Source organism: Mytilus trossulus, chromosome 5, assembly GCF_036588685.1.
Source record: "Mytilus trossulus isolate FHL-02 chromosome 5, PNRI_Mtr1.1.1.hap1, whole genome shotgun sequence".
In the NCBI taxonomy this organism is placed as follows: domain Eukaryota; kingdom Metazoa; phylum Mollusca; class Bivalvia; order Mytilida; family Mytilidae; genus Mytilus; species Mytilus trossulus.
The window spans coordinates 20893237-20919491 of NC_086377.1; the positions used below are offsets into that span (position 1 = coordinate 20893237).

Consider the following 26255-nt stretch of genomic DNA (forward strand, 5'->3'; position numbering starts at 1 on the left):
AATTAAAAATCCTATGTTAAAAGCTGTTTATTAAAATATGTTAGCTCTAAACATACTTTTGAATTATTAATTAAAAAAAACAACTTATATTTAGTAAAAATAACATTTAGTTCTACAGTTTTTACGATATTTAGAGTATGAATGTTGAACAGGCCGTCTAGGGACATGACACTTTTGTTGTTTTGGACCATTCAGGAATCCATATCTTATCAATCCCTCTAGAAAATAAACAGTTTCTTTGCTTAAAAATGTTGAATCAAATTCAATGAACTGACTGCACAAAAAAATACTTGCAAAGATCAAACTTTTTAAAGTGGCTGGGACAAAAAAGAACGTTTTTATTGAAAACGCCCATATATGGGACGATAATACCTAAGATTCTAAATCGTGCAATGAAATAAATCAACAATTAATTGATTGACGTAATCATGGTAATTGTATTTCGGAATATTCGCGAATTAAAAGTTCCATACCTCAAATGTTCATGCAGACTTTAAAAAATAACGATGACCAACCTGCTTTAAAAAGCCACAAAATAAAAATTTCTGAGAATTTCTAAATCCAGTTTAAATCCACACATGCTTGTTTAGTGAACCGGATCAACTATAGTGATTTTATTGAGTGATCCTTATCAGGTAAATATCAATTATATTTGTTAGTTAAATTTAATCACGTAAACTCATTGAATATTTTCCCTGGTCAAGAGAGGCTGTTAAAATATAGGGGACCGTAAGTATGTGACCTGGGCTACTTAGGTATTTTGTATCAGGAAATGATTGAATAAAATATTTATTATCGTTAAAAAAAAGAACCCTTATGGGTTCTATTTGATTTAATCAATATTTATCATCAATAGGATTCGTATTTTTTTTAAATAACAATGAACAAAGAATTTTTCGCTATAAACTAGTTTATGGATACTTGCATGCATTGCAACGACCCTTTGTGCACTCAACTTGCTCCATTTATACACGTATTGCAAGAATTTATCGCATTGTTTCTTATTTCCCTGTTGCAATTAAAATGTGCAGCCTTAAACTCGATTTACCGACCTTGCAAATGTCTTGATTCTTTTTTTATTTGTGTACGGCGCGTATATGCGTTTCATAATTGCCAATGAACGATAAAATAATCAAACTTTGTTAGCAAATCATCTATTCAAGTATGTCCTATATAGCCTACCATATATTATCTTTCATCAACATACACACGGATCTTATTTATGTATACACAAAGAACTGCCATACATCATGTCGATGTTAAAAGTAAGTTAACTGTCCGCATTATAGAGTAAATATGCCCAGGCAAAATAAAACACTAAATTGTTGAAGACTATAATTTTACATTTATCATAAAATCATAAAATGTATAAATATAAGATAAATTCAATGGGGTTAACGTCCCTCATATGTGCAATCAGATTGAAATTTTCAATTGGATAATACATGCTATACGTTACAAATTATCTTCTGTGACACATTGCTACGACTATTTATAAATCATTTATATACACAATATGTGTTTTAGTAAATTGATGCAAATCCTGACATTAATTAAGTTTTGTTTATTTTGTTTAGATGCAGATTTTTGGCATTGATAACTTAGTGGTCTACGAGTGGCTGTGTATGTTAAAATAGAGACGATTCCTCTGTATAATGAACTATGATCATATTACAAACATAGGTAGTTTTATCTCTCTCTATAAATAAATAATAGCACGCTTCATCTAGCATGGTTCTGTTTAAAAGCAACATTAATGTTTTTACATAAATAAGGCAGTAAGTTTTCTCGTTTGAATTGTTTTACATTGTTTTATCGGGGCCTTTTATAGCTGACTATGCGGTATGGGATTTGATCACTGTATAAGGCCATACGGTTACCTATAGTTGTTAATGTCTGTGTCATTTTGGTCTTTTGTGGATATTTGTCTCATTGGCAATCATACCACATCTTTTTTTTTATATTGAAAGGAAATAAATGAATGTTATTGTCATGTGTGTCTGATATCTTATGTAACTATCACTACAGAAGAAACACTGATTTGGATAGCTCGGTGCTGATATTGAGTATACGTTTTGGTACAGACTGGTAACAAGAAGGGAAGATATATCATATGGTGAACGGCCAGAGATGGGTATAGTATAAAATCAGTACATGCGTTTTAGGTGTTAAATCCTCATGATAAACACACACAATTTAAAACTCATCGCACAATCGACTTTTGACATTTTGTAAAAAAAAACCATGAGGGTTCTATCATGTACCGTTATGGTTAAAAAGAACCTTATAGAAAATTGAGCATTTTTCTTAAAAATTTTTCCCATCGTCAATAAAAAAAACTGTTGATTGTTTCAGTATATTAAACCTTATCGTAATAACTCGACAGGCTAAATTATGAAGTAAACATCATGTATTTTCCCGATATTTTATATTAATATGTGTTATTATAAAACAGAATTTGTATTTGTATTTGTCTTTGCAAATCGTCAATGACTGTAGAATGTATGACATTTCTGACCCCCCCCCCCAAAAAAAAAAAAATATATAAGCCTGGTATCCTTGATGATTAAAAAAATAACAAAACTACAAATTTAAGAAAAAAACCATTTTGTTCATTTCTATATAAACATTTCCGTCATATTAGATATTTAAAAGTTGAATAATAAATTGATAAGTTAACAATTTATAAAATCGTGATTCCACGTATCGTCTGTTCCAAGCTAAGAAAACAATATATATATTTTTTTTTATTATAATAAAAGCGTAACCATCCTGATTAACTTTCTGATGTATTTTTTCAACATTTTCAATTTAAACAATTATTCAATTCTTTCTTTTCACTCGGACAATAACTATGTGTTAAATGAGGAAAAAAATCACATATCAATTCAATAAATGAGAGCATAGACCGGAAACTAATAACTTATAACATACAGTCATCTTACTAAATGACAGCAGATAGTTTCTTGAAAAATATAGATACATTATGCAATAACTGACAAAGAAACAACACCAGCAGCTATTAGTACAGATTGCTGTGTTGTATTATATTTCGGTATATATTTTTTCCAAAGTTAATTAATTTCCGGTGATAGAAATTAATGTTGACAATTTAGTCCTTTTCAAATGAAATCAAACAGATTATAAGCTATTGTGCTGACATATATCTAAAATATAAGCTACGTCATTTGCTATTAGTGTTTCATAATATTCACTTTTTGAAAAGTATCATAATAGTTATCAGAGGTACCAGGATTATAATTTATTACGCCAGACGCGCGTTTCGTCTACACAAGACTCATCTGTGACGCTCATATCAAAATTTTATAAAGCCAAACAAGTACAAAGTTGAAGAGCATTTATAAGAATCCAAAATTCCAAAAAGGTTGTACCAAATACGGCTAAGGTAATCTAAGCCTGGGATAAGAAAATCCTCAGTTTTTCGAAAATTGAAAGTTTTGTAAACAGGAAATTTATTAAAATGACCATATTATTGATATTCATGTCAACACCGAAGTGTTAACTACTGGGCTGGTGATACCCTCGGGGACGAAACGTCCACCAGCAGTGGCATCGACCCAGTGGTGTAAATAGTTATCAAAGGTACCAGGATTATAATTTGTTACGCCAGACGCGCGTTTCGTCTACACAAGACTCATCAGTGACGCTCATATCAAAATTTTATAAAGCCAAACAAGTACAAAGTTGAAGAGCATTTATAAGGATCCAAAATTCCAAAAAAGGTTATACCAAATACGGCTAATGTAATCTATGCCTGGGATAAGAAATCCTCAGTTTTTCGAAAATTGAAAGTTTTGTAAACAGGAAATTTATTAAAATGACCATATTATTGATATTCATGTCAACACCGAAGTGTTAACTACTGGGCTGGTGATACCCTCGGGGACGAAACGTCCACCAGCAGTGGCATCGACCCAGTGGTGTAAATAGTTATCAAAGGTACCAGGATTATAATTTATTACGCCAGACCCGCGTTTCGTCTACACAAGACTCATCAGTGACGCTCATATCAAAATTTTATAAAGCCAAACAAGTACAAAGTTGAAGAGCATTTATAAGGATCCAAAATTCCAAAAAGGTTGTACCAAATACGGCTAAGGTAATCTATGCCTGGGATAAGAAAATCCTCAGTTTTTCGAAAATTGAAGGTTTTGTAAACAGGAAATTTATTAAAATGACCATATTATTGAAATTCATGTCAACACCGAAGTGTTAACTACTGGGCTGGTGATACCCTCGGGGACGAAACGTCCACCAGCAGTGGCATCGACCCAGTGGTGTTAATATTTATCAAAGGTACCAGGATTATAATTTATTACGCCAGACGCGCGTTTCGTTTACACAAGACTCATCAGTGACGCTCAACAAGTACAAAGTTGAAGAGCATTTATAAGGATCCAAAATTCCAAAAAGGTTGTACCAAATACGGATAAGGTAATCTATGCCTGGGATAAGAAAATCCTCAGTTTTTCGAAAATTGAAAGTTTTGTAAACAGGAAATTTATTAAAATGACCATATTATTGATATAAGGGATGCAATGAAAATAGCACTACGTTAACTACTATAATAATCGTCCTAGTGAAGAGCCTCATACACAGTGGTACATAGTTATAATCGAAACGTCTAAAATAGTTCTATCGACGATTAGCAATTAATTTAACACCTCAACATTTCAGACTCATCTGAAGACGAAAATCAGCACGGAAAAAGCCAAAAACCTATGCTGGATGCAAGTGAGGATGATATAAACAAAGCATCTGATTGGGTTTCACCAAAAACCCACCAGCAAAACTCGTGTTGTTCGTGCATTAAAAAACAAAGATGGAACTGTTTGATCGTTTTCCTTGTAATTTCATTAAGTTCATTTTTAGTATCAATAAGATTCCTGATATACCTTATGTTTCAATTCCAAGATTTAAGTTTAGAGCTTGCAGGTAGGTTTATTTAATTAAGAATTAGTTTTCCTAGGAGTTAAGTGTTTTTGTTATTTTACTTTTGTGTTAATACATGTCATATGATATTATATAAGCCATTTTAATAATTTTGCATAGCAAGCAATATTTTAAAAGAAAAATAACCAAAATTCCAAGCTCCAAGGAAAATTAAAAATGGAAAGTCTCTTATGAAATAGCAAAATCACTAGCTCAAACACATCAAACAGATTGATAAATCCAGGTTTTAAAGCTAAATATAAACCTTTGAACACAGTTCCATGAGTTTCATTTTATTGACAATAATGTGAGAGCAGAACAAACAGACATAATGATATAGGCAAACTTGTCAAAATGTATTGTACAGCCGTCACCATTATACTACTGATCATTATAAAAAAACAAACAACTATGTCAGCAACACACTGTATAGACAGCACATAAGCAGACATGACAGATAATAATACAAAAAGACGCTAACACAATAACACTATGCGGGATGTACAATTATCGAGCCAAGCTAAAAAAAAAAGGTAATATAAAAACAAGGAAAACAAAGTGAAGGTTAAATATGTATACAAAGACAAATACAAAGAATAATATAATATATAATGCGTAATAAAATATGAAAAACAAAATAAATATCTATAATCTATACTTCAAGACCATCATTCATTATTTGTAAATTTGATATTGAATATTAATCATCAACGTCTTGGTTCATCGAACTTTTAAAGATTTTTTTTTATCCTTTTTAAGTGTAATGATAATGAAAAATACAGAACGCAAATTTACAGAAAAAGCAAGTACTTTTCTAATCAACCATATTTTATTTTATTGAAAACGCTTTACTTTTACTTTAATTTTACCATTGTACAGTATTGAAGAATATATTTTTTCATCCTTTTTAAATGTAATGATAATGAAAAAAAACAGAATGCAAATTTGCAGATAAAGTACTTTTCTATTCAACCATATTTTATTTTATTGAAAACGCTTTACTTTTACCTTATTTTTACCATTGTACAGTATTGAGGAATATATTTTTTTTATCCTTTTTAAATGTAATGATAATGGAAAAAACAGAACGCAAATTTGCTGAAAAGCAAGTACTTTTCTAATCAACCATATTTTATTTTATTAAAAACGCTTACTTTTACTTTCTGTTCACCATCGTACAGTATTGAGGAACAATTCCTTGCACAACAGATTTCAAATTAAGCAATCTGAAGAGGAAGTGGACAGATTATTTGTTGGACATGAAAAACATAGTGAACACATAGACAACATGGACATTAGTAAGTTAAACATATTTTGTTTCTGGAACGTAATAATTTTTCTTTATTTGCGGAGGGGTGAGCATTTATTTTTATACAAATGTGTGATTTTCTGATAAAAGAGGGACGAAAGATATCAAAGGGACAGTCAAACTCATAAATCTAAAACACACTGACAACGCCATGTCTTAAAATGAAAAAGACAAACAGACAAACAATAGTACACATGACACAACATAGAAAACTAAAGAAAACACAACACGAACCCCACCAAAAACTAGGGGTGATCTCAGGTGCTCCGGAAGGGTAAGCAGATCCTGCTTCACATGTGGCACCCGTCGTGTTGCTTATGTGATTACAAATCCGGTAAATAGTATAATTCGGTAGGTCACATTCATGAAAGGGAAGGGGATTGCAGTTACGACGTAAGGAACATATCCGATATCATTTGTGACACGGTTATTCCACACGGTCAACAAACTCGTGATGGCGTCCGTAAAATTTACAAAGGTTGGTTTAATAACTTCCTTGTGAGCAGTAACCCTCTATCAAGAAAATCGTGATAGGAAATGCAAGCACGGGAATATCGTATCAATTGGGATATATATACCCCGTATGCAGGTGCTGCTGGAATGTAAAATGGAAAGTTCACAATTGGAAATCTGAAATCATCTCTTTTGTCGTAAAGTAAAATGACAATACATGGTTAAAACCAGAGGATTCTGAAAATCTGGCAAAAAATCAACAATTGGAGGAGCAAACATCCTTCACTTGATTTTTGTTTACTTGATATGTTTGTATTTTTTCAATTTTTAAACAAATTTGGGTTAAGATTCAGATCTTTGGTTATCTGTTTGGAATAAGTATTTGATCTATATTACTGTGCGTCTCTCAAAGAACGTCTCACATTGAGGATGATTATTACGTAATTTAATGAAAATAAAAAAAATATAACATTTTTCAACTTTTGTTATAATAAGGGAGCTTGCAGGTCTAACTAGTTTTCTAATGTAGACAAAACGCGCGTCTGCTGTATTAAACTATAATCTTAATACCTTTGATTGGTATTAATTTCAACAAACACAAGCGTAAAAAGTAGAAAATTAAATAAAACTTTGTACATTTAAAACAAATAAATTACATTATTTAAACATTATTTCTATTTGTAGTGTTAAAGAATTATACAGAGATGTTTAGTGAAAACATTGGAAAACTTAAAGTGGATGTCAATGACTTATCAAGACTGTATGAAAATCATGTCAAAATACAGAGAGATATACAAAAAATTATAGAGACTAATAATAGAAATACAAAGATGAAGATAGTGAAACTTGACACAAAAGACATTGTGGTCCAAAAACAAATTGATGAAATAGTTCGGACACAAAATACATTTCATCAGAAGCTGTCAGACTTTTTAATGGCAGGTATGCAGAGATATATTTCTGTAATCCTCTTCGTGCTCATTTGCACATGAGGCCACAGAGATATACTTAATTGTTATTCTTAAAATTTTCTACTTTCTAAATCATTAAACAATTTTGTCGCATGAGGTTCTATCTGATGATTTTTTTTTAATTTTTTTTTTAAACGTTTAACTGTACAATTATAACAATTACTTGATTTTTATACTTATTTATGATAAAAGAGATGATTTTTCATTTCCTATTGTTAATTATCCATTTTTAGATGGTGACGTTCCCCTGTCACCATCTTATGGCGTTTATATATCTCAACGTGTACGATGCGCTCGCGTATGTAACGACGTATTAGATTTTAACGAGAGAAATTTATGTATTACTGAAAAATTATTAAACCAGGGTTTTCGATATCACAAACTGGTCAAAATATTTACTAAATTTTATCACCGGTATAAGGAAATAATTCGTAAATATAACTCAACATGCAGACTTCTTATACGTTCAGGTATTTCACATCAATTTTTTTATGGAAATATTCTTTATAAAGCATAAAAATGTCAGTATTCTCATCAGAAACTAAGAAAACCTTAAAAAGGGATATAAATTATACGAGAAGAACATGTATTCCAGCATTTCTGTAAATGATGTTGTACTCGACTTTCGAATCGTCTTTCTGGTTAAAGACAGAGGATACCGAAGGGTACCAGTCAAAAATCGCAGAAAACAAGCAGCATTATTCAAAAGAACGAAATTCGATGATAATTTGCTATTTCAGAATACACATTGTATTTATGTACATGTATGGTTTTATTTTGATTTGTTGTTTTAACACAACTTTTGAACACTGCTTGTTGGCTATATCGTGGCGGCCAGTTTTTATTGGTGGCGGAATTCGGAATGCCCGGAGAAAAAACCGACCATCGATAAATGTATCCATAAATCAAATAAATAAATTGCATTTATAAAACATTGAAATATCACTAAATGTTTTTAACTGTAAAATTGAAGTGGCCAAAAAATTATAATTTATAATTATTTATCTATTTCAGGATCCAAGGAAAACATAAGTAAACAGAAAACAAACCACAGTCAATGGATCTCTTACACATCAGGAATACACACATTGTTATTGTCTATGATTCTGTTTATTTTCCTTTGTATGTAGGCGAATAGTGTGATATTTATTTTTGTAATTCATTAATAAAAATACTGCAATAAAAAGTGAAATGTTAAACTGTGATCAATTATCATCAACAATTTTTCAAACAAATCAATGTATTAGAATATTGTGGAGAATAATATATCTATTCCCGTCATGACATAAAAGTTAGGTCAAGTGCTAATAGAAAAAAATAGCACAAAGGAATATATAAATTCTATTAAAAATTTATGCTTTGTTGTTTCATAAATAAAGGCAACAGTAGTATACCGCTGTTCAAAACTCATAAATCCATGGACAAAAAACAAAATTGGGGCAACAAACCAAAACTGAGGGAAACGCTTTAAATATAAGAGGAGAACAACGACACAACACCGAAACGCAACAGCACACACAAACGGACCAAGCAACAGACAATACACCACGAGAATAACAAATATAACATCAAAACCATAATTTTTCTTCTTCATAAGACTGTTCTTGTATCTATGATGAGTTTATTTACAACCACTGGGTCGATGCCACTGCTGGTTAGGTTTTAATTACCAGAGAGTGTCACCAGCCCAGTAGTCAACACTTCTGTCTTGAATGAGTTATCATTGATATGTTCATAATTCTAACGGTTATTAAAACTTTGTATTTTTGAAATACTAAGGCTTTTCTACATGAGGAATAAATTACCTAGGCTGTATTTGACAAAACTTTTAGGAACGTTTTGTTCACATTGCTCTTGAACTTCGTACTTTAATTGTTTTTTTTTCACATTGTGAGATTCGAGCGTTTTGTTATGAGCGTCACTGATTAGTCTTATGTAGACGAAACACGCGTCGTGCGTGTCATATTATAAGTCTGGCACGTTTGAACTAACTAAACCGATCTCGATAAGGCTTTTTTATACAGTTAGGGGATTTTGAAAGTGGACCATTATATCTGATAAAATTGTTGATTTTTAATCTTTCTTGAATTTGCTCGAATGGATTATTATAAGGTCACTTTCAATGTTTCTTTTATAGAATATAAGCTTTATGTTGCTGCTTCTTTATGTAATAATGCAGCAATATTGTGAGGGTTTTTTTCGAAATCGGACTTTCAGTTTTATAAACTTGGTTCAAATAAGTACAATTTTGTTTTGAGTTATTTAACCAACTAATTTGTCTTAAAATGTCCGGTACCAAGGCAGGGATTTTGCAGTTGTCTAGTTGCTCGTTTCTATGTATTTTGCATTGTTGCCTGTTTTTTGTTGTACTTCAGTGTTTTGTTGATTCGATGTTTTCCTCTTACAGTTTCCTCAGTTTGCAACCCCGATTTGATTTCTCTCATTCGTTTTTATGACTTTTGAACAACGGTATCATCTGTTGCATTCATTTAACTATCAACCTTTAAGATTATTTATAATATGAAAGTAGCTGTAATCCTTCCCTGTTTAGATAAATGATATCATACTTAATCTATAGTGTTCTAATTAATAACAACTATGTACGGAAGGAAATTGATGTTAGTTTTGTGTTTCTTTAATATCTTTTATTTGGAAAGCTTCTGTCTGAAATGAAGGATACTCTTAGTACAGAGGAATAAATAATCAGGGGGATATATCATACAATTGCATAATGCCAGAGATGGGAATGGTATTTGATTTATATACATTTTAGGTGTTTAATCTGTAATTAAGATTACCAATCACATCACACCACACAACCGACACTACACATTTTGTTTGAAAACTGACGAATTTGATCATGCATGATTTTGGTTATGTATATAACCATATAGGACATTTTGCATTTTCATGTTAATTATTCTTATTCGAAAACGAGAGCATGGACACCTATTCTTTAAAACGACAATTTGTTTTATTTTGCAGGGAGATTATTTGAACCAATATTTTTAAAACTGTAAATAGTGCAATTTTTTTAATGTTGAAAAATATACTGCTAAAAATGACGGTTTTTTTTCTCAATTCATGACCATTTGATAAATATGAGTAATTTCTGAATAAATAATATTTTTTTTAGGATACTTATAAAATACACAAATTACTTATTATTTCACAAAAAAAAATTGGTGTGTATCTTTTACAACAAAATACTTATGTCTTTCTTTAGAAAGTGAAAATACGGCCACAAATCCGAATTTTGAGCAAATATACAAAATTTCGACCTCATTTAACTAAAAAAGTAGCACATGAAGGTATATTTTTATTGCATATTTGATTTAATAGGCCAAAAGTAGCCTATATGGAAATTTTCATCAAACTGTAAATACGGGATCAAAACTGTATCGTATGCCCTTAAATGTATTCGGTACTGGCATGGTTCATTGCAAATCTATCTAAGATCTAAGTTTATAATGACAAGTTGACCTAAGACTGATTTGACTATAACTTAAAATTGAGAAAGGGAATGGGGAATGTGTCAAAGCGACAGCAATCCGACCATAGCGCAGACAACAGCCGGAGGCCACCAATGGGTCTTCAATGTAGCAAGAAAATCCCGTACCCGTGAGCGTCCTTCAGCTGTCCTCTTAAAAATATTTATTCCTGTACAGTGATAATGGACGTCATACTAAACTCCGAATTATACCTGTATGTCATTTTTAAAGGGACAGATGCTACGATGTTGACACAATTATGACCAAGGTTTGAAGTTGCTAAAATAAGACGAACCAATAAGATCGCTGTAATGCTTAGATAAATCTCAGAAATGTTAATAATTAGATCCTCCATCACTGTATTGGATACATTAACTGCTTAAGTGTCCTTTCCAACAACGGTATATTGCTGATTCTTACAAGTGCCCAACGAAATCTCTTTCTAAATAATCAATATCTATTTTATCAGCAAACAAAGACGGGCTTCAAAGTTATTGTGAAACTGCCTATTTTAGAGGAGTCGTTAATCATTTGTAGATATATGTACTTAAAAATTCCAAAGATCTTTTAGTGTACATACAATCTAACTCTCATTCATCTTGCAATAGTATTAAAACACTACACTTTTCTACACTTTACACAAGTATTCCATATTCCAAACTAACAGACAAATTGAAAGAGTTGTATTACTTTGTTTCATAAAAAAGAATGGCCAACGGAAATACAAGTATTTTGTCGTAGGGAGGGATAAATCCTACTTAGTAAAGGATCACTTTTATTCAAACCAAAAAATCTCTGAAACTGACATTTTCGAGATGCTTGGTTTCTTGATTCACAACATATGTGTTACGTTAGAATGACGTGGTTTTCAACAGACTGTCGGCATTCCAATGGGTAACAATTGTGCCCCTCTTCTTGTCGACTTGTGTCTTTATTACTTCGAAGCTGACTTCATACAGGAAATTCTTACGGTGTTTATATATCTCAACTTGTACGATTCGCTCGTGCTTGTAACAATGTTTTAGATTTTAACGAAAGAAATTTATGTATTACTGAAAAATTATTACACCAGGGTTTTCGATATCACAAACTAGTCAAAACTTTTACTAAATTTTATCATTGGTATAAAGACATCATTCGTAAATATAGCTCAACATGCAGACTTTTTATACGTTCAGGTATTTCACATCCAATTTTTTATGGGAATATTCTTTATTAAGCACAAAGGTGTCAGTATTCACCTCAGAAACTTACAAAACCTTTAAATAGACTGATTAAGAAGGGATATAATTACGATACTGTTGTCAAGTCATTAAAGATTGCATATGTTGGCGTTAATATTGAGTCACTGATAAGGTCTTTGCGTCGAAACTAAAGACATTTATTCTAAAAACAGTTGTTGGCATGACACGGGTTATGTTCTTCTCATATATGTTATGATGGTATGATACTAAACCTCTAACGGGAAGGATTGTGCCTGATGTTCATATGATGAAATCATAATCTTTCAGTCAGTTTAATTGAAGTCTGGAGCTGGCATGTCAGTTAACTGCTAGTAGTCTGTTGTTATTTATGTATTATTGTCATTTTGTTTATTTTCTTTGGTTACATCTTCTGACATCAGACTCGGACTTCTCTTGAACTGAATTTTAATGTGTTTATTGTTATGCGTTTATTCTTCTACATTGATTAGAGGTATAGGGGGAGGGTTGAGATCTCACAAACATGTTTAACCCCGCCGCATTTTTGCGCCTGTCCCAAGTCAGGAGCCTCTGGCCTTTGTTAGTCTTGTATTATTTTTATATTAGTTTCTTGTGTACAATTTGGAAATTAGTGTGGCGTTCATTATCACTGAACTAGTATATATTTGTTTAGGGGCCAGCTGAAGGATGATTCCGGGTGCGGGAATTTCTCGCTTCATTGAAGACCTGTTGGTGACCTTCTGCTGTTGTTTTTTATTTGGTCGGGTTGTTGTCTCTTTGACACATTCCCCATTTCCATTCTCAATTTTATTAGGAAGAAAGATAAGAAGTTAGCAATATCCTTTAACTCTACTTTCCGCTGTAAAGATGACGTTCTTTAACTAAATAATTCAAAATTTGGTGACTATGTTGAACGCATCTATCCCATCGAACTAGGTATAAAGGATACAATAGATACAGTAAAGTCGGCATCATATCTTGATTAAAATCTAGAAATTGACAATGAGGGTCGGTTGAAAATAAAACTTTACGACAAAGTAGATGATGTCAGCTGTTCGATTGATAATTTCCATTTCTAAGTAGTAACATTTTAGCAGCACCTGCATACGGGATATATATCTCCAAATTGATACAATATTCTCCTACTTGCCATTCCTATCATGATTTTCTTGATAAGGGGGTGCTGCTCACAAGGAAACTACCTTCGTACCTTCGTGTTAATTTGACCTGTTGATATAATTTGTAACGCTTTTTTTGTTATTCAATGTTTATTTTTTTAGTGCCATGTTTCGTCTTTCCTTACTGAAAGAAAAAACCAAGCCAGCTTTCTACGGTGATCTATAGTTGTAAATTGTGTCATTTTGGTCTCTTGTGGAGAGTTGTCTAATTGCCAATCATACAATAGCTGTTATGACTATAAGTTGTTACTTCTCTTCTCGTACTAAAATATTTTCTTTCTCCGTTATACAGTTTACGATTTTACAAAATTATTATCATTTACCTTTGTACATTTCTATATTTGGCGGCATTTTATTGAAGGTAATGGTTCTCGTTTTTAAAATTCCATAATAAATAGTGACGAACTATAAGCCCAAAAGATAAAGCTTGTTCGTCATTTGTCTTTTGCACTGGCTACAGCACTGCAATCATTTCATTTCAATTTTGTTGTTGTCTTCTAGTATTGTATTAAAGTTCCAAATAATGTCTTTAGAATACAGTTTGGAGTTAAACGTCAATTTACATGTAATATGTGTATGTAAAACATGATTATGTAAAGTCACACTATTTTTGTTTGGTTGACACCATACATAACAGATGCCATAAGAGTAAATATCCTTCATACCTTTTATTTTCTTACAGGGAGATAATGTTTGTCTCACAATTGAAAAGACAGGAAACATTTTAATGGTTAAGAACATCGTCAAATATCCCTTTCATTACTTTCATCCCAGGTTTGGATAACGTTTATTGGGTGCTCTTGATTAAGGAATGAAATTATCTCATCAAGCAGTGCCAAGTAATAGGCAATATGACACCTGTAACTTAATCTACCTGTAGTTTTATTTTCCGATATGCTTTTCAATAAAAATAATATTTTAATTATAAATGTTGAAATGATTAAAAGGTCATTTTTTATATATCTAAAGTATGTAATTTTTCTGTTTACTGAAATCTTATATACCACGCAAACTGAAGCAGCAAAGAGAGACTTCTTGTGGTTAAACACCACAAAAAGTCAAATAGATAAAGGTATGTTTATCTGTTATTCAAAACGGAGTCCCACATTATCCTGTTTGTCTTCATGAAAATATTTTAAACAACCAAAAGCACCGAGTAGAACCAAATCACAAGCACAGAACATTCTATGGCAGGTTAACTTTATATTTTTCGGTTTTGATAATTGCGTTATCAGTTTCTCTTCGACTTCTTTAATGTTGTAATGTGTAATCAGATTATATTTTTTTTTCAATAATTCTCTTTTTTTGTTTTTTCTTTGAATTATTTTTTTCTTTTCGACCTGATATGTTGAATATTATTTGTTGGATACCATATTTCAATTGCAGAAAAATATTCCACCAATCACCCCACACGTTCAGCTAGTACATAGACGGTTATGTATTACACATTGAAATATAAATAATTGCGTTTATATTGTGTTTTTCAGTTTTAACTGAGCTTATTAACATCCGTCTAGTGCATTTTGTTAACCAGGTCTTTGCCTTTTCTTCACTGATTAAAATCGTGAAACAGAATAAAGGCAATAAAGGATTAACCGCGTAGTTGCAGGTATGTTCTCGTTTTGTATTCAACTATGCAGCTATTTCATGAAAATCAATTATTTCAGATGAACAGCTTACATAATTTAATAAATTCGGACCCTTCCGCACTTATCAATTTATTCGCTTGTGTCCATATCATTGAATCATGACAGCAGTTTTTATCAGACACCCCCAAGATGAACTTATCGATTTATCTGTTTGTTCGTCTCCATATCAAGGAGTCTTGACCGTGGTTTTTAATTTAACGACCCCCCCCTGAACTTATCAAAGGAGTAGGTCCAGTAAGACCCCTTTTTGGCCCCAAAATATAACCGTTTTACAAAATTGTTAAAATGTAAACTTTTAGTTATTTTTTTGACAGTATATTGTTTCTGCTACATAAATATGGGCTGTTTTTGACAATACAATGCACATATATCGGGTACTAGCAGCATAAAGTCATGCTAAATTACTGAAATCTTCACAGCATTTTACTTAAGTTTTAGACGGTTTTCATGTGAAACGAAAGTGGCCGCATTCGTGTTCATCCATAATTTTGAAATGTAAGTTGTATTTTATTATAAAACATAACATATATAAAGCTTGAGGATGAACACGAATGCGGCCACTTTTATTCTTGACAAAAACCACCTGAAAAGTGACATTTATCGGCATATTTGACAGTTTTTTTCATATTTGAGCTTGAATCGTATCCTTTTAAATGACCAAAGCAGTTAAAATCTGTCACATAAACTGATTGATTCAAATGAAATAGATACTTAAGCATTGAAAAAGTTTTCAAAATCTTTCGTCAGATGGACCTGAAATTTGAGGCCAAAATCGGTCCTTACCGGACCTACTCCTTACCCCTTTGTGTGTGTCTATGTCAATGATTCATGCCATCAGTTTTAAATCCCCTAACCCCCATCCAGAAACTATCGATTCATCCGTTCGTTTGTGTCCATATCAATGTTTCTTGACAGCAGTTTCCCCCTTTGTTTATCGATTAACCGTTTGTTTGGGACCATATCAATGATTTATGGCAGTAATTGAAACTCTAGTGTCAAGATTTGAATAACTTAATTTATTTTACCCTTTCCATGACAGCATATAGCCACAATGTAACATTGGCCCTCCTACATAATAGTATACAACTACGTAACACTTACCCCCTAACGTGACACAAAAGCTACGACGTAACACTATATTTCATACAAAACGTTACAGCCAAAACGTAACACTTACTCAAGGTAAATAGTAATTTCCACTTCGTAATACTTACGCCACCTACATGATATTATAGTCACTACGTTATCCTTTATTCCCCACAAAAAATATAGCCACTGCGTGGCATTATAGCCTCATCGTAACACAAATTCGCCCTGCAATACATCATTATCACTGCGTCATACTAATTCTTAATACACCATCTACATTATATTAAAGCCATTACGTAAAGGTTACTCAACGCGAATGACATTAAAGTCACTACGTAAAGGTTATTCCACGCGAATGACATTAAAGTCACTACGTAAAGGTTACTCAACGCGAATGACATTAAAGTCATTACGTGAAGGTTACTCCACGCGAATGACATTAAAGCCATTAGGTAAAGGTTACTCCACACGAATGACATTAAAGCCATTACTAAAGGTTACTCCACGCGAATGACATTTAAGTCACTACGTAACGGTTACTCCATGCGAATGACATTACAGCCATTACGTAAAGGTTACTTCACGCGAATGACATAAAAGTCACTACGTAAAGGTTACTCCACGCGAATGACATAAAAGTCACTACGTAAAGGTTACTCCACGCGAATGACATTAAAGCCATTACGTGAAGGTTACTCCACGCGAATGACATTATAGCTATTACGTAAAGGTTACTCCGAGCGAATGCCATTAAATTATAGTCAATGAACACTACTTACTCGCCCTACATGACAGTTATATCCACTTCGTACTCTGTACTTCCCCTACATTGTCTTGCTAGCACTCTCGACTAAACAACCCTTCCGCCTTCATTCCATAAGACAGTTTTACTTTGCCAGACACCAGTTGAAACAGTAACATTGGAGGCAATGTTCTCAACAAATACCGGTGTCCAATGGCAATGCTCTCCTCGTGTCGTTATCATGGTATCCCCATTGACTAAATTAACATGATTAAAGAATTCATCCTTGTAGATTATTTTTAAACCTATCGTTCTTTCTAAATCTACCACAAACGCGAAGGCGGCCACAGTCCTCTTCCATTTTTCTTGTTTACATTGTCTACCGATTGCCTAAAAGAAGAATCTGAACCGATTTTTATAACCAGAATGCACGTGCTATATTAGATTATTTGATACCCGTTCGTCTCTTTATCCTATTATGTAACACCTACACTCTCGCAATGACATAATAATCCTATAATGATTTTTGATATTCATTATTCTTCAACTACATGACTGACTTAGATCGGGTTTATTATAAATGAGAAAAAATACTACTTGCTTGTTAGTGTATAAAATCAAAACAATAGGAGTAGTACTCAACATGCTCAATAACAAAAATAAGCAATAAACAATGCTTACTTGTTCCATTGACAAACCTCGTTTAATTTCTTTTGATAATCTTAATTGCAAGATTCATTTTATTTCTTAATGACCAATGAACAAAGAATATGAATACTATAAACATGATAAACTAGTTCTCTGACATTTGCAACGACTCTATGTGCACTCCATAAATACATTTGTTGCAAGGAAGAATTTGACACAAATAACCATATTTTTATGTTGCAGTTAAAATGTGCAGCATTTACCATCATTGAATGCATTGATTCGTTTTTAATTTGTTTAAGTCATGAATATGACGATTGTCCATTGTCAACATGGTCAATGGACAATCAAAGAATCAATCCTCGTTAGCAAATCATCTATTCCATTATGTCCTGTATTGTCTACCATATATTATCTATCATCAACATACACAAATATCTGTCAAGTGATCATGTCGATGTTAAATGTAAGTTAACTGTCATAGGTTAAATATTCTCACACATAATTAAACACTAAATTGTTGAAGACTATAATTTTACATTTATCATAAAATCATAAAATGTATTTATATGAGATAAATTCAATGGGGTTAACGCCCCTCATATGTGCATTCAGATTGAAATTGTCAATTGGATAATACATGCAATACGTTACAAATTATCTTCTGTGACACATTGATACGACTATTTATGAATCATTTATATACACAATATTATGTGTTTTAGTCAATTGATGGAAATGCTGACATTAATTAAGTTTTATTATTTTTGATTGATTGCAGAACTAAGTGAATCTACGAGTGGCTGTTTTTTGTTAAAATAACGACGATTCCACTATATGATGAACTATGACCATATGTCAAACACAGGTAGTGTTATCTTTCTCTATAAATAAATAAAAGCATACGCCATCTAGCATGGTTCTATTTAAAAGCAACATTGCAAGGAAAGAAATTAATGTTATTGTCATGCGTGTATGATATCTTATGTAACTATTATTACAGAAGAAACAATGACTTGAATAGCCCGGTGCTGATATTGAGTATACCTTTTGGTACAGACTGACAAAAAGAAGGCGAGATATATCATATGGTGGACGACCAGAGATGGGTATTGTATTTAATAAACACATGTATTTTAGGTGTTAAATCCTTTTTATAAACACACGAAATTAAAATCTTATCGCGACCGACTTTGGACATTTTGTAAAAAAAAAACACCCTCGGTTTCAATCATGTACCGTCGTTGTGGGTAAAAAGAACCAGATAAAAAATTTAGCATTTTTATTTAAATGTTTCCCTATCGGAAATAAGAAAATACTGTTAACTGTTTAAGTCTATTAAACATTGTCGTAATTCAACATGCTTAATTATGAAGTACATCCCATATATTTTCCCGATTTTTTAAATTTATATTTGTCATTATAAAACCGAATTTTGTATTTGTATTTTCCTTTGCAAATCGTCAATGACTTTAGAATGTATGACATGTCTGACCCCAAAACAATAAATAAATGTCAACCTGGTATCCTTGATGATTAAAAAAAATATGATTACGTGCAAATTAAAGAAGAAAAACGTTAATTTCATTCTATATAAACATTTCCGTCATATATATATTAATATAAAATCGAATCCACGTATCGTCTGTTCCAAGAACCAAGTACTTTGTTATATTATAAATAATCATAAAAGTGAAAACATTTTTGAAACATAAACTTCCTGAAGTATTTTATTTTTAATAGTTTCAATTTCAAGAAGATATAGTTCAAATCGTAATGTATGTGATAAATGTTGCAATTATTCAATTCTTTATTTTCACTCGGACACAAACTGTGAGTAAACAAACTGTGTGTTAAATGAGGAAAACACAAATCAATTTGATTAATGACAGAATAGACTAAAACTAATAACTTATAACATACAGGCATCTTAATAAATGAGAGCAGGTAGTTTCCTGATAAATATAGATACATTATGCAATAACTGACATAGAAACACTGACAGCAGATTTTAGTACAGATGAATGTGTTGTATAATATTTCGTTATATTTTTTTTTTCCAAAGTTGAGTATTTCTGGAAGTAGTAATTAAATGTTGACAATTTCGTTCTTTTCAACTGAAATCAAACAGATTATATGCTATTGTGATGACATAAATCTAAAATATAAGCTATTTGAAAAATATCATAAGGGATGCAATGGAAATAGCACTACGTTAACTACTATAATAATTGTCCTAGTGAAGAGACTCATACGCAGTGGTACATAGTTATAATGGGAATGTCTAAAAATAAATCCATCGAGGGTTAGCTATTAATTTAACACCTCAACATTTCAGACTCATCTGAAGAAGAAAATCAGCACGGAGGAAGTAAAAAATATATCTTTGAGAACGAAAATAATTGTGGAATGGATGCAAATGAGGAAAATGACGATGATATAAACAAAACATCTGATTGGGTTTCACCCAACCAGAAAAACTCATGTTGTTCTTGCACTAAAACAAGCAGATGGAACTGTTTGATCGTTTTCCTTGCAATTTCATTAAGTTCACTTTTAGTATCAATAGGATTTGTGATATACCTTATGTTTCAATTCCAAGATTTGAGTTTAGAGTTTGCAGGTATGTAACAATGTGTATTTAAAGAATTATTGTACATGTTCTATAATATAATATTGGCCGTTGGAAATTTTTAAACAGAAGAATTAACAGAATTCCGAACACTAGGTTTAAAGTTTATATACCTAACTATAAACCTCTGAACACACCAATGAATTTCATTATATTGACAATAATGTGAGAGCAGAACAAAATGACATAACATAATAGGCAAACTTGTCAAAAAGTATGGTACAGCGTCCACATTGTACTACTGATGATTATAAAAAAAAAATATGTCAGCAAAAAAAGGCGTGTAAACATAACACATTAGCAGACATGACAGATAAGAATACAAAAAGGCGCTAACACAATAATACTATGCGGGATGTACAATTATCGAGCCAAGCTAAAAAAGGTAATATAAAAACAAGGAAAACAAATTGAAGGTTAAATATGTATATAAAGACAAATAAAAAGAATAATATAATACATAATGCGTCATCAAAAATGAACAACAATATTAGTATCTAGAATCTATACTTTCAAGATGTTCATATGATGAAATCATAATCTTTCAGTCAGTTTAATTGAAGTCTGGAGCTGGCATGTCAGTTAACTGCTAGTAGTCTGTTGTTATTTATGTATTATTGTCATTTTGTTTATTTTCTTTGGTTACATCTTCTGACATCAGACTCGGACTTCTCTTGAACTGAATTTTAATGTGCGTATTGTTATGCTTTTACTTTTCTACACTGGTTAGAGGTATAGGGGGAGGGTTGAGATCTCACAAACATGTTTAACCCCGCCGCATTTTTGCGCCTGTCCCAAGTCAGGAGCCTCTGGCCTTTGTTAGTCTTGTATTATTTAAATTTTAGTTTCTTGTGTACAATTTGGAAATTAGTATGGCGTTCATTATCACTGAACTAGTATATATTTGTTTAGGGGCCAGCTGAAGGACGCCTCCGGGTGCGGGAATTTCTCGCTACATTGAAGACCTGTTGGTGACCTTCTGCTGTTGTGTTTTTTTATTTTGGTCGGGTTGTTGTCTCTTTGACACATTCCCCATTTCCATTCTCAATTTTATTCAAGACCATCATACAATATTTGTAAAGTTGATATTGAATATCAATCATCAACGTCTTGGTTCATCGAATAAACTTTTAAAGAATATTTTTTTAATCCTTTTTAAGTGTAATGATAATGAAAAAAACAGAACGCAAATTTGCAAAAAAAGCAAGTACTTTTCTAATCAAACATATTTTATTTTATTGAAAACGCTTTACTTTTACTTTGTTTTTACCATCGTATAGTATACAAAGACAAATAAAAAGAATTATATAATATATAATGCGTAATCAAAAATGTAAAACAATACTTTCGTTTGAGCTAGCGCTTGGCTCGATAATTGTACATCCTGCATAGTGTTATTGTGTTAGCGTCTTTTTGTATTTTGTAAACGTTTGAAGTATTTTTCTAATCAACCATATTTTATTTTATTGAAAACGCTTTACTTTTTCTTTCTGTTCACCATCGTACAGTATTGAGGAACAATTCCTTGCACAACAGATTTCAGATAAAGCAATCTGAAGAAGAAGTGGAAAGGTTATTTGTTGGACATGAAAAACATAGTGAACACATTCACAACATGGACATTAGTAAGTTTAAAATTGAGAATGGAAATGGGGAATGTGTCAAAGAGACAACAACCCGACAACGGAAAAAAAACTACAGCAGAAGGTCACCAACATGTCTTCAATGTAGCGAGAAATTCCCGCACCCGGAGGCGTCCTTCAGCTGGCCCATAAACAAATATATACTAGTTCAGAGTTAATGAACGCCATAATAATTTCCAAATTGTACACAAGAAACCAAAATTAAAATAATTCAAGACTAACAAAGGCCAGAGGCTCTTGACTTGGGACAGGCGCAAACATGCGGCGGGGTTAAACATGTTTGTGAGATCTTAACCCTCCCCATATTTACATAATTTTTTTTCTGGGAGGTAACAATTTTTCTTTATTTGCGGAGGAGTGAGCATTTTTTTTTGACGTGTGATTTCCTGATAATTGAAAATGTAACGTGAATATAACTAACGTAAACACTTCTTTTATTTAATTTTAAAGGGTTTATTTTATACCATTTGTTTAAGAGTAATTGTATATCACTTCATATAATCTTGTTAAACTCTTTTCACCTCAACATGTTTTTCTAGTTAAAGATTCGTGTAGTTTATTGCACCACACTAAACATTTTGAAACTTGGTATTTTATTACTTCTTTACAAAGTGTGTTCATTTATCAGGTTTAAAAAAACAAACTTTTCCAACGACTGTAATAAAATGATAGTGCATCAATAAAAAAACCCAAAAACAAACAAAATAATATTTAAGGGTACGTTTGCTCGTTAGACATGATATAAACCTTTATAAAATTTTACGGGAAATAGTACTTAATAACAAATATTTAAGATTAAGTACTTTATTCTTTCAAAAACGAATATAGAATAACATATATTTTACAAAATTATCAGAGACGACATTTTGAACTATATGTAATCAAATTATAGACAGAAAAGTAGGGGTTAGTTGGGAAACTATTTGATGACAATACATAAATAAAAACCAGAGGACTCCGATTATCTGGCACAAAAGCAAAATCAAGGGGAGGGAACATCCCTAAAAACGTTAAATATAAAATCAAATAACCTTTATTTTATGTCAGTCATTAAATGCAAGAGTGCCTAAGAATCAGGCAGTGGTGAAAACATGACCAAAAAATCCCCGCCCAATTTGACATTGATTTCAGTTCATAATATGTAGTTATGCACAAAATAACATTCATTTCTGTGTTCTGTTCTGGTAATAGAAGATACAATTTGGTTGAAATGTACTAAATGCACTAGATTATCGAATAACGGGAGATAACTCTGTAATTTGCTATCTTTCTAACCAAGTTATTTTAAATTACCAGACACACATATACGAAAGACCAATTATTTTTTAAACTCAGGATGATGATTAGTATTAAATACTTAGTAGCATTATTAGCTAGGTGGGTTTTTTCTTATCATGTTTTTGATTTTTACCTAAATTGCCTGATTCTTACAAAGACTGGCACTTAATGAGGAACATGGGTTATACTTGATCTTGCCTTATCATTTTACATCTTTGTTACTTTTGCTTAACTTGATTTTTGTTTACTTGATAAGTTTGTATTTTTTTAATTTACAAACAAATTTGGAGTAAGATTCAGATCTTTGGTATCTGTTCGGAATAAGCATTTGATCTATATTACTGTGCGTCTCTCAAAGTACGTCTTACAATGAGGGTGATTATTACGTAATTTCATAAAAATAATTTCAGCTTGTGCAGTTTTCTAATGTAGACAAAACGGGCGTCTGCTGTATTAAATTATAATTCTTATACCTTTGATTGGTACTAATTTCAACAAACACAAGCGTAAAAGTATAAAATTAAATAAAACTTGGTACATTGAAAATTACATAAATATTTAAACATTATTTCTATTTATAGTGTTAAAGAATTATACAGAGATGTTTAGTGAAAACATTGGAAAACTTAATGTGGATGTCAATGACTTATCAAGACTGTATGAAAATCAAGTCAAAATACAGAGAGATATACAAAAACTTATAGAGACTAATAATAGAAATACCAAGATGAAGATAGAGAAACTTGACACAAAAGACATCGTGGTCCAGAAACAAATTGATGAAATAATTCGGACACAAAATACCTTTAAACAGAAGCTGTCAGACTTTTTAATGGCAGGTATGAAGAGATATACTTATTTTTTATTCTTAAAATGTTCTACTTTTTAAATTATTAAACTATTATAACGCATGAGGTTCTATCTGCTGAAGTTTTTTTTATTATTTCAAACGTTAAACTGTACAATTATAACAATAACTTGATTTGTATACAAATATTGACATCAGTGGCTAGTCATAACTTACTATATAATCGATGATTTGATTGATTGATTAATGTTATAAACGCGTTGAATTATTTTGTACAGATCAGTTTTTCTTGGCAAAGATAGCCAAAGAGAACCACCGACCACCTGAAGTCGAGTGTACCTGTCCCGTGCGGTGTTTAACTCACAACAGTGTTGACTGGCTATGACGAGATTGTTAGAATACGTTATTTCTATTCTTAACATTTCTTCCTTTACATTATAAAATGATTCCGACTGTTGTTATGTCGGAATATATTTTTGCTATGTTCATTTTTGATATGTTCAAGTGTTTACAGTAGAGTTTAGTTGCCAACGATCTCATATTGAACTTTCGTAATTTTCAGGAACTTGTGATCTTAACTGTACATAATGTATGAGAATAAAGTCGGTTACAACTGTTTCTTCTGTGTCTTTTAACGTTATTTTAACAGTGCAAGATTTAAGATTAAGAATATGGTCATGTTAAGCAAGTCACATGATATCGAATTGGACTCATTTCACGAACCACTTTTAGTTGACTTATGTTTACTGTCTTTACATCATATTTACTTTAAATTCAACATTGTCTACTGCGTTGTGTCTTTAAAAGAAAAATCACAAAAATACTGAACCCCGAGGTCATTTGAATGCGGAAAGCCCATCATCAAATGGCAAAGTCAAAAGCTTAGACACATCAAACGAATGGATATCAAATGTCATATTCCTGACTTGGTACAAACATTGTCGTATTGTATGTAGAAAATAGTGGATTAAACCTGGTTTTATAACTAGCTAATCCTCTCACTTCTACGACTTGTATAACTCCATTATATGTACAACGATACGTAAACAAAACGAACAAAAAAGTTTCGTTTTATTGATATAGAGTTGAGATAGGAAAGAGACAAAAATCCGACCAAAGAGGAGAATAGCCAAAGGCCCAACCCTCCCACCATACCTCTTGTTAATGTGGATTTAACAAATACTCAGCAATACGCTCAAGAAATCTCCATTTAAGGGAAGTCCCAGTCTGATGTTAAAACAGGAAGAAAAATGTAAGCAAAATGACAATGATCAACATAAATTAACAAAGGACAAATAGCGCTTACTGATATGCCAGCTCCAGATTTTAATGAAGCTGACTGAAAGACCATGTCTTCATCATATTAAAATTAGGCACAATTCCTCACGTTAGAGGTTTGCAATTATGCCGTTATAAATAATACGAGAAGAACTTGTTTTAAGCATTCCTGTAAATGATCACAAATGTTGCACTCGACTTTCGAATCGTCTTTCTGGTTTAAGACAGAAGATACTGAAGTGTAACAGTCAAAAATCGCAGAAAACTAGCATTACCATTCAAAATAACGAAATTTGATGATATTTTGCTATTTCAGAATACACATTGTATATATGTACATGCATGGTTTGATCTAGATTTTTTTTTTAAACCACTTGTTGGCTATATGGTCCGTTTCTGTGTGTGTTACATTTCAGTGTTTTGTCGTTGTTCTCCTCTTATATTTAATGCGTTTTCCTCGGTTTTAGTTTGTTACCCCGATTTTATTTTTTGTTCATGGATTTATGAGTTTTGAACAGCGGTATACTACTGTTGCCTTAATCCATAACGTGGCAGCCAGTTTTTATTGGTGGCGAAATTCGGAATTCCCGGAGAAAAAACACCGACCATCGATAAATGTATCCATAAATAAAGTAAATAAATTGCATTTATAAAACATTGCCCTATCACTAAATGTTTTAAACTGTAAAATTGAAGTGGCCATACAATCATTATTTAAAAATTATTTATCTATTTCAGGATCCAATGAAAACATAAGTAAACAGAAAACAAACCAAAGTCAATGGATCTCTTACACATCAGGAATACACACATTGTTATTGTCTATGATTCTGTTTATTTTCCTTTGCATGTAGGCGAAAAGTGTGATATTTATTTTTGTATCTCCATTAATAAAAATACTGCAATAAAAAGTGCAATGACAAACTGTGAT

General features: G+C 31.8%; 2 protein-coding genes across 7 annotated transcripts; both read left to right on the forward strand.

Annotated features, from left to right (window-relative positions):
- Positions 1 to 1187: 1187 nt before the first annotated feature.
- On the forward strand, positions 1188 to 8958 carry LOC134719504 (uncharacterized). 4 transcript variants are annotated; one of them, XM_063582492.1, is made up of 7 exons: positions 1191 to 1265; positions 1578 to 1683; positions 2029 to 2134; positions 4699 to 4956; positions 6135 to 6251; positions 7400 to 7657; positions 8701 to 8958. In XM_063582492.1, exons 3-7 carry the CDS (start codon positions 2131 to 2133, stop codon positions 8814 to 8816), a joined length of 753 nt encoding a protein of 250 aa, XP_063438562.1. In that variant the 5' UTR covers positions 1191 to 1265; positions 1578 to 1683; positions 2029 to 2130; the 3' UTR covers positions 8817 to 8958. The 4 variants fall into 4 exon arrangements, with proteins under 4 accessions (XP_063438563.1, XP_063438562.1, XP_063438565.1 ...); XM_063582495.1 differs by having other exon boundaries at positions 4699 to 4755; XM_063582494.1 differs by having other exon boundaries at positions 1231 to 1265; positions 1578 to 1623.
- Positions 8959 to 18091: 9133 nt separating this feature from the next.
- Positions 18092 to 26221, forward strand: LOC134719505 (uncharacterized). Of its 3 annotated transcripts, none has more exons than XM_063582496.1 (7): positions 18093 to 18151; positions 18467 to 18553; positions 18689 to 18794; positions 20024 to 20308; positions 21826 to 21942; positions 23820 to 24077; positions 26063 to 26221. In XM_063582496.1, the coding sequence occupies exons 3-7, from the start codon at positions 18791 to 18793 to the stop codon at positions 26176 to 26178; spliced, it is 780 nt and encodes a 259-aa protein (XP_063438566.1). In that variant the 5' UTR covers positions 18093 to 18151; positions 18467 to 18553; positions 18689 to 18790; the 3' UTR covers positions 26179 to 26221. The 3 variants fall into 3 exon arrangements, with proteins under 3 accessions (XP_063438567.1, XP_063438566.1, XP_063438568.1); XM_063582498.1 differs by lacking the exon at positions 26063 to 26221 and adding an exon at positions 24325 to 24630; XM_063582497.1 differs by lacking the exon at positions 18467 to 18553 and having other exon boundaries at positions 18092 to 18151.
- The last annotated feature ends 34 nt before the right edge of the window (positions 26222 to 26255 follow it).